The sequence below is a fragment of the Solea solea genome, chromosome 10, assembly GCF_958295425.1.
Source record: "Solea solea chromosome 10, fSolSol10.1, whole genome shotgun sequence".
Lineage (NCBI taxonomy): Eukaryota > Metazoa > Chordata > Actinopteri > Pleuronectiformes > Soleidae > Solea > Solea solea.
In genome coordinates, this window is record NC_081143.1 from 18,959,287 (window position 1) to 18,972,769 (window position 13,483).

General features: G+C 40.6%; 1 protein-coding gene across 1 annotated transcript in view; it reads left to right on the forward strand.

Moving 5' to 3' along the window:
* The window catches only part of LOC131466956 (cytoplasmic phosphatidylinositol transfer protein 1-like), a 59,856-nt gene that overhangs the window by 31,977 nt on the left and 14,396 nt on the right, over window positions 1-13,483 (forward strand). Inside the window, exon 2 of the mRNA XM_058640594.1 lies at window positions 12,315-12,463. Within this exon, the coding sequence (XP_058496577.1) occupies window positions 12,315-12,463 (149 nt within the window). The remainder of the gene's footprint in view (window positions 1-12,314; window positions 12,464-13,483) is intronic.

The following is a 13,483-nucleotide window of genomic DNA, read 5'->3' on the forward strand; positions in this document are numbered from 1 at the left end:
CAATAGACAAACTAAACATACTTTAAGTTTTGATGCTAACTGAAGACTACATAGGTTTGCCAACACATTTAGAAGGGGAAGGATATTTAGCTGCAATGTTCAACTTCACTAGTAAATGTTGCTTAATTTTACACACTGTACATTTAAAGTGTTGCATCCCTTGTAGTCGCAACTGAATTCTAAACAGTAAAAGTATTCAAATCTCTCCTTAGGACATGATCACAGATTCAGGGAATATGCTCCTCCAATGTCACAGTGACATGAGGAAGAAAAAAAATAAAAAAGAAGAATTGCTCAAATAAAAAAGAAAGACAGCGGTGTGGCGATGAAAAATAGATCTGAACTTGTGAGGAAAATGACACGATGAGTGAAGTAGAAGGACCTTTTTGGAGAGGTGCATGATGTGACTGACAGGAGTGAAGAGAAGGGAGCAGAAAGTGGTGCTTGGTGTAAAAGCATCTCAAGGCCTTCGGCAGACGAGCTATACCTAAGTGCTCGTAGGACACCGAAGGCGGCTATTTTATGGCTCTTCAGTGGAATTCAGTGTTCACTCATGACCATCTGCTTGTATATCACAGCTTTTGGAGCTCTTGGTTTTTTTCCTGTATGCATGTATTTGCACAACAAACTCATTTCAACATACAGAGTGTTGCACTGATGAGTAGTATGAAGCATTCAAAATGAACAGAATATTTATCTGGCATTTCTTATCCGAACCCTGTCAAAGTTGGCACTGCACACTGGTGCTCTTAGTAAGTCACCTGCTAGATAGATAGATAGATGGATAGATGGATAGATGGATAGATGGATAGATAGATAGATAGATAGATAGATAGATAGATAGATAGATAGATAGATAGATAGATAGATAGATAGATAGATAGATGAATGCTCTTTCACGTTTCTGATCTCTGTATCAGAGGCGATTGCTGTCTTGCAGTCACACAGATGTAAAGTTGGAGAATAACACAAACAGGTCTGAATTGGAAACATTTGAAGAGAGATAAAGATGATACTGATATGTATTGTAATGTACATTGACAGTCGTAGACTGGTGCCTGCTGTGTTACTGTTATAGCACAAATTGCGAGTCATTTGGACATGTAAGGGTTTTATAGCCTGTGTCTTTTGTGTTTTTAGACGAGCAGTGGAGATGGAATAATATAATGGAGTTGAATGTTGGCTTTAGGATGTGTTTCCACGCACTGCATGTGCATAGATGTGGAGGAGCATCTCTGCACGTTCATACTGATTATATGTATTTTATTGTACTGCTGTCATTTGTGTTGTCTTTGGCCCTTCTCTCTCTCTCTCTCTCTCTCACATATTCTGTTTTAGCTGCGCCTTAGCGATGCCTTCTTGTTTCATATTACCTCCTGTCTCCCGGTGTCTTTGGATCAATTCTCTCTTAATGTGCCTTGGGCTTTGCTCCCTTTATGTGAGATTAAAAACCAAATCTCCTTAGAAATTGAGAAAGTAGAGAAAGTTTAGTTTCTTGCCCATTTTTTTTTTTTTTTTTTTTTTTTTTACACCGCCGTGAATTAAAAGTAACCCACACCGACCGCCACCTCCACCAGTGAGGCCTTTCTAATTTAAAAGACACGTTGAAATGAAGATGGCTTGATTTCAGAGAGTCCTCATATTGAAGTGATTTCCAGTAACAAGTTTTGCGTTTGGGCTTTCGCACAGCGACACCTGCACTTACAGGGAAGATTGTATTATCAGGAAAGTTTAAGTATAATTTTGTCTGTATAATAATGAGTTAATTAGTCATATAATGTATGATAGCGTATTTTGTATCCTATAATACCTTATATTCCACAAAAAAGACGAGATGAACAAGGTTCTTGTCTCCTGGTCGTCGTCATACACATTTATATTACGGTGCAACACAGAAACAGAACAATCTCATGGGATTGTGACGACATACAGTAGATGTCCAAGTTCACCTCCTGATTGGGTCTAATCAGTCATGTCTGATACTGAAATAACAAATTACAAGCATCCCTAACTCTTTCCTCTTTCCACTCTCCTTTTGTATGAGCTGATTCTGTTTTCTGGTAGGGAGTTAAAGAACATCCCAAGTGAAACACTTGCCTCCTAAATGTGTCAAAGCATGACATTGTGCTGCTAATTAGTCTGCTTTAACCTCCTGTTTACCTCCATTCATATTTCTCCCAAAGGCCTTCTCCCGTTCAGCTTTGTCTCCCGGTAGATGTGTGCTGTTCTAAATGCAGACTGTCCCTGGTCAATGAATGGAGTCGATTTAATAACCGGTCCGTTCTGTGAATATGACCGAAAATGTGCAGAAGTCAGCGTCGTTGTGGTCTGAAGGAAAAGGAAAAACAGTTGTGTGTGCTGCTGCTCTGTGGAGGTAGGTGAGGAAAAAGGTGTGTGTGTGTGTGAGAACATAATTATACAATACGCCATATCACTCATTAAGTAACTGCACGCCCCTCATTCATTTTACAACATGTACATCTGCTGACTTTGACAAGACAAAGCCAATGACACACAGAATACTGAGCATATGCTCTGGCCCATCCCTCTCCTCCAAACACACACACACACACACACACACACACACACACACACACCCAGGTTTGCACAGCTATCCCTTTAAGGACATTGAGTACCAATAATTTGGTCAGCGTAACCAAAGCCTTATCCCCTAATCTTAACCCAAACCTTAACCTATCCACAAGTCTAATCCTAGCCCTAATCTAGTTCCTCAGAAATCAGGTTCTACCAGGTTTTGGCCCGCATGAGGGATGACTGGTCCTGAAAAGGTCCTAAAGAGGTAACACATACAAGTATACACACACACCCACACCTCATTGGCATGTTACTGTCTCTTGTCACACTAGCTGTTGCAGCTGTGGGCTGCAATCTGCAATTCATAGAACATGACCGTGACCTTCATTCAGTTGCCAACAGCAAACTGGGATTAAGTCCATCTTGGTGGACGATTTGGGTTTGACTCCCACTTTTTTCCTGCCGTGAGGAGCTTTTCTTCATCCAGACAGGTGTAGAAAATAAATGCATTATTCTCGTTCAGCCGGCATTTGAATTTGTTGTCCATGGACGTTTTTTTAATGTCGAAATTCCAGCCAAGTTGTGCGGCATATCTTGGTACAACATCCAGTAATAGATCACTTTCTTTTTTCACTGCAACCTGTGTCCATACGCCTGTGCATGTGAATTTTTTTTGGGAAGATTTTTTTGCAATTAACCCACGTTCCCGGCCAATGAGAATAAATACTGGTAACCATGTTAGTGTAAGGGATTCAAGGATTTTACAACACCTTCGTGGTTCTTCCTCATGTTGTTATGACTAACATCTCAGCCTCGGGAAATTATCCAACTGTCTGCCAGCGGCGTTGGATTTATCTTTGGATTTATTTGTCCTGTGCATCATCTGTGTGTGCCCAGGCCTGTCTACATGTGTGATGATATGATGAATAATGATAGTATGGGTGATTAATAGGTGTGTCCGAGGTGAGGCGTGTGTCCCTGGCGTATGCCTCAGCTGGCCAGCACTTTATCTCACATTAGCAGGAACTTGGAGCTGACAGGTATCGGGTTGAATCACAGACGGACACCTCTGCACATTTTGTTTCACTCAAAAGGTCAAAGGGAACTGGCGTCAGAATCGATATACGACAACTGAAATCTATTTTGGAAATGCAATTCCCATTAAAATGAAATATCCCAGTGGACGTTTGGCCTTCAAATGTAGTTGTACGTGTTTTTATTGACATTGACAAGTAATCGATATTCTGTCAGATTTGAGAGTGAGAGTGGACGGTCGTCTCTATGTGACCCTGTGATGGACTCCGCCTATCGCCCTATGTCAGCTGAGATTGGCACAGCGGCCCCCGCGACCCTCATGTGGAGGATAAAGCGGACGGATGCTTAAATCAGAGACACAAAGTAAAATAGCCGATATGATCATTTCCACAGCTCGCCAGTCTGTCAGCTTGCAGCTGACATTTTTATTACTTTTCCTGTTCAACCTGCATGATTGTCTTGTATGAAAATACTTTTTCTTTCATTCATCCTCACCCCCCGTCTGAGTGCCCATGGCAAAGAGAGAGCAGCGGGAAGAGGCTTCTCGTGATGTGAGATGTGTCTGGCGCGCCGCAGATGTTTCTCCGTCCTGCGAACTGATTAATTGTGTTTATGGTGCTCAGTTCAAGGAGTGCTCAGAGGAAGCCTCGACAACTTGCCTCTGTCTTTTCGTCTCGACCAACTTAATCACAATCTTTCTTTTTTTTTTTTCAGTCTTCTTCATTTGCTGTCTGTCTCTCTCTTGCCTCTGCAAACACACACACACACACACGCACACTAATTACACTCTCTACGCTCTACCTATTGACTGTCAGGCCTACAACTGAAGGATAATCTTATCTAGAGAGAGCAGCCCAAGTGCACTGGATGCTGCTACCCAGTTGATTAAATGTGCCCAGAACAAGGGAGCAAGATTGTGTGTGTGTGTGTGTGTGTGTGCACCTTTGCCATCATAGGTAATGAAATGGCAAAGTGATGGGCTAAGCACATTTGTGATTGTTTATTTATACACTTAAGTGTGCATGTGTGTAAGAGACGGATGTATGGAAAGACTGTAACAATACATTTTTATTTCATATTATCAGGATTTTCTTTTTTTGGACCATGAAAATAATGTATAGATTTCTAGTAGTGAAAGTGTGCAATATTTCTCATGTAAACATTTTGTATTTAGACACAAGAAACATAATGTTGTTTAATTATGACATAGTGAATGTCTAAATTAAGACAGTGTATCTTGGGATTTGGAGATGTCTTTTTCCTTTAATTGACATCTTTGTGAATCAGTTACATGCAGAGGGAATACATATATAAAATCCTTATTTTATATATAAGTCAGAATTCATCACCAGCCTTAATGGTGACATCCCTCATGTTTGTGAGGTGAGAGGGAGATAAAACGGTCAGTATTTGTAATAAAGTATCAGGTTGTTCCTATTTGCTTACTTAAAGAGGATGTCTTTCGTTTTGGCCCTGTTCAAATCCAGTATTAACATCCTGTCCTGAGTGATTCAATCACAAAGGGCCAGTGCCAAGTACAACTGTCAACACCTGGCATATTAACATGCAGATCCACACTGACATTGTGTCTTTTCACCAGAACAAAATGAGCAAGTCTTGTGTGTACAGGCGGTTTGGATCACTCAGGATGGATGTGAATACCAGGTCTGAACAATAGGGTCTTATAGTCACAGTTGTTGTCACCAACTGAAAAGTCCTTTGTTTAGTTTAGGTGGCACCTTGGTACAGAAAATTCCTGTACGTAAAAGCTCCTCATCTCAGTGGTTTAATGTGGCACTGCATGTGACGCCATTGGTGAAATAGGGAGGGTTATACACAAGTTTGGGAGAATCTGCTAAAGTATTGTACCGTTTCCACTTTGACTTTCACGGAACCAGCATTTTGGGACGTTTATGGAAAACGATGCTGTGTGTGGGCTGCCTCAGGCGGCCTTAACCCACCTTTTAGCGTGTGTTACCACTGGTCCTCGGCGTGTGATAACACCATGTATGTGTCTCCCTCACAAGCTCATAACACTCAGTAAACAAGGAAAGCACACTGAGCTCAATTATACAAGCTGTGAGTCTAGGATTGTTTCTGTGCTTTCCGTGTGATCTCTGAAAACTCACGGGCGCTCTGCCTGCTCATAACATGTCGGCAGTGTTTCAGTGGATTTATTTGAAGTTCAATAATAATCTAAATCCATGTGGGGGTTCAGATATATTCCAGTGATTTACAGGTCATCATTCTAACTTGTTTTTTGGGAAAAAAGTGACAGGCCTGTTTCAGTAGCTTATCTGCCAAGCACAAAATGGCTTTCTGTTGGGCTGGTGTTCCCTGAAGGGCATTAATGTGGCCCTCTACAAGTGGAACACAGTGATTAGCAGAGCTATTAGTGGAGCTATTACTTCCCATTGACATTCAAATATCGAGGTGTGCTGACCTGGCTGCTGTTTGACTGCAGGTCAATTATGTCCTCACTGGTACTTTTGTTCTCTACAACAGCGTTCTGCACCTGTCAAGGTTATTTTGAAAAGTTAATCCATTATTGATTACTGGAATGTCATTATACATGGGAAATAACAGTCATTTATTTATTCATTCATTCACTCATTCATTTATAGTCGGTTTCTCGAGGCTTTACTTCTCTCTTTCTGATGCAAGGTGTATTTCAAGCTAGAAAAACAGGCATTAACTGCAGCATTGGGGGTCATAGATTTGTCCACATTTATACCATGTAAATGACACTCTCTCTCTCTCTCTCTCTCTCTGATGGCTGACTTTCCCTCCCCCTATTATATGCTATTAAGCTTTTTTTTTTTTTCATCTCTAACAACAAAAGTCAAGGCAATGCTATTTATACTTTATACTCAGCCAAGGTCTTCAGTTAGTGTTTATAAAAATGCTTCCATCACTGTTTGTCAAAGTGTCCCACTTAGGGCTGTATCTTTGTATCTGATATCCTTTCCAAACGTGAAATTGAAAAGTTGAACTCCTGATTTTCCTCACCCTCTTCTTTTCTTCATCTTATTTCGCTCCCTCAGCTGCTCTTTCTCCTTCATCCTCTGACCTTCTCCAGCCCCTACGACAACAGTACCGTGTCTTTACTGACCATACAAGGATGTTAAGTGCTCCCTTTGTTCTCCTTCCCCATTCCACTTTCTCTATGATGGTGCTCTAGCATTATCGACTGCACAGAAAGGCTGAGGGACTCCAGATAGACCACGTACTGAATTGAGTGATGAAGCCTAACGCAGCTACGTTGTTTATTCGTACTTTTATATCTTCTTCCACTCCACAGGTATATCTGGCCACCTGACAACTTGTCCCATGTTAATAAATAGACCTTTTTGTGTTTAAGGTTTTATTAAAAACACAGTCATATACTTTCTGGCTGATTGGAGAAGGCTGATGTAATTTCAGAGGAACACTTTCAGGTGGAAAGAAATGAAAGGGATGAAGAGATGGAAATGAATTGGGGCGAAAAATTGGAAAACGAATGTGTGAAAAGTTTGAATAATTTAAATGATGACAAAGAATTATGAATTTTGATTATTAGATTAGTGTTAGACATATGATATGCAATATCTGCATGCACTATTGCGTTCACCATGAGCATGATCCACCTATCTTTGGGTCTCCTTTTAAAAGTGCAAGTATACATGATGCTGTAATTATGACCCAGTGGAAGATGTCGGATGATATACTGTATGTATTTGTTTATGGAGGGGATTTTTGGTGTGAAAGCACTTTACGTCGATGTACGCGAGCACCCCAGACTTTTGTGACCGTCTGGATCACACATGCGAGACGGAACGTATTAATTATGTAAAACTGCAGCCATGAACACACACGTGGAAATGTGAATAGTGACCCTCTGTGGACATAAAATAAGTAAAGTGTGACTAGGCCCTAAATGCCAATGATCCAAACTCACAAATGTGCACTTTCTCATGAATAGTGGCATATTTTAAGGACAGAAAAATGATACTTGCTGTACAGAATGTAAAGCCCCTTAAAGGCAAACGGTGTGTGTGATGCTACACTGTATAGATAAAATTGACTTCACGCTTGAATCAAATGACAAGATTCAAGCGAGAAGTCAATTTTGCACAAGTTGAATACCTGTACTGTGTTTTGGCAAAGCTTGGAAAACTAAGTGAAAAAGGCAGGAGGTTCAGGAGCTGTTTGTGGATGGAGAGACTCTTCAGGTGGTTTCACGCTTCAGAGTGCAGCCTTTTCACTTTTTCTGTTTTTAACAACAATGACCAGACCCTTGCAGTGAGCAGCACTGATGACAACACATTATAGATTATTTGAATTGATTAATGACGGACGACAAACCGGAGGGCCTTGTCATCAGACAAATCGAATAAACACAAGGCTTGTATCGTGCCTCTGTATCCTGCTGAGTCATGAAAGCTAAATCATGGAACATGCTGTTGAGACAACTGAAGTATTTCTTCAGCGCTGCTGTATTTTTCTGAAGTGATTGCCTGTTTTGTTTAAAATAATAGGGCTAGTATACGAGTCAGGAGGACAAGCTCTTATTTGTCGCTGTGCAGACCTTCCCTTACATGGAGCAGTGTGTTTTTAGGGCTTTTCATGGTCAAGCACATTCATTGTGGTGCCAGCACTTCAAATGATCACAGTGGCCTTATGAGCAGCCTATTGCTCATCACATATTGCCTCTGCCATCCTGTGTCCCATTATCAAAGTTCTCTATTAAGTCCTCTCTCTTACTTTCTCCAGGTTTATCCTTGCTTTTTACACAAAGGACTCCTAAAAATCCTCTCTGGTGCTCCTGTGTCCTTGTCCTAATCACCTTCCTCACAGTATCCTCCGCCTCACTCACTCACTACATTTTGATACGCAAGTCAATTCCGGTCGAGCTATGGTTGTAGCTCAGTGAGATCTCACTTTCTTGCTTTATTTGCAAATAAACACAGGTGTGATTTCTGTTTGCAAAGACCAAATGATCTTGTTTGTAGCCAGTGTGGCTGTGACAGACGGAGAGAGGAAGGGAGAAGCCACACATACACACATTTTAAAATAATAAAAAAACATCCTACATGCATCTGAGATAATCCCTCAAAGGCTGTGTTTCCACCAAGTGGAACGGATCGGTTTGTCACAGTATGTTATGTATTTTCTTTGTTTCCATTGGGAATAGTACCAAAATAACCAGTCACAGCCATTCCATTCTTTGCCACCTTTCCCTTGGGGTACAGAGTACCGGCTCCAGCCACGACCTGAATCAGCTGATTGGGCGACAGAAAAACATTACTTTGTGATCAGTGTAAATATCTCATGGAAGTCAAGGTGAACGCTGCAAGTGTTATTCTAATGCGAAGCTTAAAGTCTTGTCGAGACAAACAGCCACAAACTGAGCAGGAAAAACAGAGCTGCTGGATGTCCTCCGTTGATGTCCACTGTGTTGTTGTCGTCGCAACCGTATTACATTACATTACATTACATTACATTACATGTCATTTAGCAGACGCTTTTATCCAAAGTGACTTACAATAAGTGCATTTCAACATTTGGGTACAAACAAGAGCTAGAAGTAAGTAAGTGCTTCAAGTAAGCCAAACTATAAAGTGCTAGTCATAAGTGCGATGTACAAGTAAGTGCTTGTAGAAATGTAGAAATTGTTGATGAAAAAACACCTTTATATCACATGCGACAGAGGTCAGACAACGCCTTATTCCAGTGAGGCCTTCTGACACTGCACTCTTACATGTTTACCATTGTTTAGATTAGACGATGCAGGCCATGGTGAGATGCAGCTGTGTTTGGGACTTTGAATGCACATGGTTTATACATAATGAGGAAGAAGTCTGTTTGGTAATGTATAGCTGAGCGATGGAAGCAGTGCAACTGGTTCATAGTGGCGTTTCATGCAACAATAAAGTCAACAAACTGTTGACTTTAACATATAAAAGCATTGCACCGATTCACCTATAGTGAAAGTGGAAGTTCTTGGGTTTGAGCATTTGTGTGTGGAGTTTGCTCGTTCTCCAGCTTGTACTCTGCTTCCAACCCACACTGGATAAGTAAGCAATTATTTAACTGCCCGTACATGTGAATGTGATGTACATTATCCCAGGGTTTCCCAAGACCCCATGATCCCAAAGTATATTAAATATACCGTCATGGGTCTGTTTACTCTAAATTTATCTGCTTGACTGACAATATTTTACTCTTTTAATTTAGCCAATTATTTTTTGGAATCCTTTGTAACAAAAAAAAAAATCTCTGTGTCTGGTAACCAGCCTATATTATCCTGTAGATAAATGGGCGAATTCATGCATGTTCCATAGGTTACATTCGTCCTTTTGTTTATCTAATACATAGGAGACCACTGTGTCAAGACAATCTAGGATAAGTACAATATGTTCTGACACTTTTCCTCTTATTGTTGAATATACTGTATATATGTGCCTAGAGCTGAGACAATTACTCGATTAATCGATCATGAACTCTTTTCAAACCGATTAATCGTCGCTCTATATGTGCCCATGATTGACTGTTGGATTTGCATTTCACCAAAACAGAGTCTGCAGAGTCTTCCCTTCATTTAAACTACCAGAACTACAGAGGAAATATGAGATAAAAAACAATGTCCTGCAGTATATCAAAACCTCTTAACTGTGGTGAGATTGTCAAACAAACACACTTATTTGATACTTGGAGCTTTTATCATAGTAGTAAATAATTAGGAAAAAAAAAAAAGAAATAATTTTTCCATGAAGCAAATGTCACAGAATTAATGAACGCATCATTTATTTTGGCAAAGATTCCAGCTCAAATCTGCACATTTGATCTTGTTTGTTTGTGCCTGTTTGTCGATGTTTATTCTGTTGAGCATCATGAAACATCAGACATGGTTTTCTGGAAGCTCCACATGTCCCAAGGGTTAAAATCCCCAATAATAGAGTTTGTTGTAGCTGCCCACATAATCCCACCAGGCCTGGCCTACATGTCGGCCTTTACATAATTGTTCCATTTATTTATTCATCAGTGATTTGCAATAACAGCCAGGTCCTGACATCGTTTTCAGCCTTCAACCTTATTACCCGACAGCATTTCACAGCTCAGCCAACAGCTATGACAGGTAAAGGTCGTTGAGAGTGTGTGGAATCCAGTGAGAAGCCGCTGATTTTGGCTCCCCTTCGTTATTAGTGCCCGGCGGAAACGGAAGAGCAGCTTCACATGCCATATACACCTTACTTTCACTCATCCCTTTTAGCTTTTGTATTACTAGAATAGGGGTAGTATTTTTGAAAAATTGTGCTTCCCAACCTTAGTTTCCCCTGAGTTTTCTTTGTTACGTGCCCACCAGTGACACTTGGTCCTGTTAGCGTAACTGTTAGCAAAGATGGCGGACACTGTTTACATTCTGGGAATGAGGTCCTGGGCCGTCCCCCTACGAGTGGGTCTAGTGTGGAATTAGCGATATTTTTTGACTCAGGGGAAACTGAGGTTGGGAATCTTTTTTTAAATACTACCCCCATTCTAGTAATACAAAACTAAATGCAAATTGGTAAAGTATTCCTTTAAAACATGTCATGTTGCCCTCCTTCAATGCTGCTGACTCACAGTCGGCTCCTTTTTTCTCTCTCTTTGAATTCGTTAATTTATATCCACATCTTTTCATTTCTGTATATTTTGGCAAGAAGAAGAAGGTTTTGCTGCAAACAAGCTGTAAGTCTGCCCTTTTGTTGAAGATACATTACTGCAGCGGAATTATCCACGACTTTGCTTTGTTTTCTGACCTTTTTCTCAACTCAGGCTTGAAAAAAAGCCAATAAATAAATAAAACATGAGCCCTGACTCAGAAACGAGCAGACAGACATTCCTTGGGCAAACTTGTTCTTTCATTCATTATGCTTCTCAACTCATGATGGAGTAAAGTTTCCCGACTTTCTCACAGCCATGGTCTGTGAGGGAGAAATAAAGAAGAACCAGACTTCAACTCGCCTTGTTTGTATTTCCGACCCTGAGGTTGCATTAATGAATACAGAGAGTCTTGCTGCATCATTTATATGCTGAATACTGAAGCTGTCATAGATTACTATTGAACCAAATCAGTTTTAACAAGTTAAATAATCGTATGTCCATGTACTGTGTATATAAAATCCTTAAAAAGGCTTTGAATTTTATTCTTTGCTGAGTTGCTGTGTGACAGTTGTCCACAACAGTGGCACCTATCATAAAATTTGTCATTGTGAGTCTTGTTTTGCTGGAGATAAGTACAATAATTGCTTGCTTCTTAAAAAAAATTCCATTGTTTTAACTTCTTACTAATGCAGAATGTAATATGTAAACACATACAAGAAACTAACATGTTTTTTGACATTTTTATGTTGTGATTCTCTATCATTTCTTTGAAGCGATGTATCAGTATATCAGAAATATTCTTCACAGTGGTTTCTGTGTTGTATTTAACCACTAGTTAGCTGCAGGATTTCAACCATTATCCTCTCACTAGGCAAAAAAACTGTGTATTGTGTTCAAAGTCCATCTGGTTCCATTTAGTCTAGTAACAGTCATATCACATGAGCGTGATCATCCAGTGATGATGATGATGATGATGATGAAGAACTCCTGTTGATACTTCACTTGTGACTATTTCGCCCGTGAACACATCTAAATGTCCTCTGGCTCCTGTTTTAAGGTTTCCAGTTTTCCCAGACTGTTCTCATCAGTGACTAATCCTTTCTCTCTGTTTTGTCTTCCAGTACCGGATTGGACAGCTGTACATGATCAGTAAACACAGCCATGAGCAGAGCGATCGAGGGGAAGGGGTGGAGGTCGTCCAGAACATACCATTCGAGGACCCGACACACGGCCAAGGACAGTTCACAGAGAAACGGGTCTACCTCAACAGGTCGGTGGAAGATGTCCCTGAAAGATGTACAACATGTTCTAACACATCCTTCACTGTACCGTGTGTGTCCTCTTTCTTGGACTGAATTCTTTTTGACCATAGGACATGTTTTATTGTAAAAAAATAGCAGCGGAACTTGTCAGCAGATTGTTCAGAATCAGCTGTTTATCACGGATCGTCTTACGTGATTTTCGTATTCCCGTAGCAGCCTCTGTATTAAAACCACTGGAAGTTCAGCTTCAACTCTTCTCTATGGGAAGACACAGACTTGTTTTTTTTCCCCTGTGGTGAACTCGACGGTGACTGGACAAAGGCAGCGAAAACATCATTTCCACGGAAGCTCAGCTTCTCTCTGAGTCAGTGGAGCAGTGGGCGGGCTTCTGCATGATGATTGGAGGAAGTGTCTGAAAAACAGAACCAGTTTTTGATTGACAGCGTTGCAGAAACATGCACGACAGCGGAGCCTTTTCCCTGCCTCAGTCCTGTGTGGATTTGTGAGGGAAGTCTGTAGACAAATAGCTGGTCGGTGTGTGTTATTTGCTCTGCGATATAGCTCATTTTCATTTATGCCTATACACTGTAAATACTATTATAGCATTTAAGTTTTACATAATTATTGCATTTCCTTTTTCCTAGTTACCCGTGCAGAATTTATGTATAAATAACTGGGCCTGAAATGAGCTTCCCCTGTTTCAAAGACCAGCAACCACCACTGCTTCTGACAAAGTATTTAATTAGTATTTGTATTATTCTAACTCCTGAGTCACCTAGGGTCTCTGGACTTATTCAGTGTCTGACCTTATCCTTAGCAATGATCTGGTATACAAAGGTTATTGTGTATCAGCATTTGGACTTGTTAAGCTTTACATTCAGTCCATTAAGATTCACACACACACACACACACACACACAGACACACACACAGATACACACTTGCTGCACAAGTTGTCACAGGTTTCCTTGACTCTGTCCTGCGCAGTTATATCACCCCATGCTGATGCATCTCACTGCACCCTGTGAA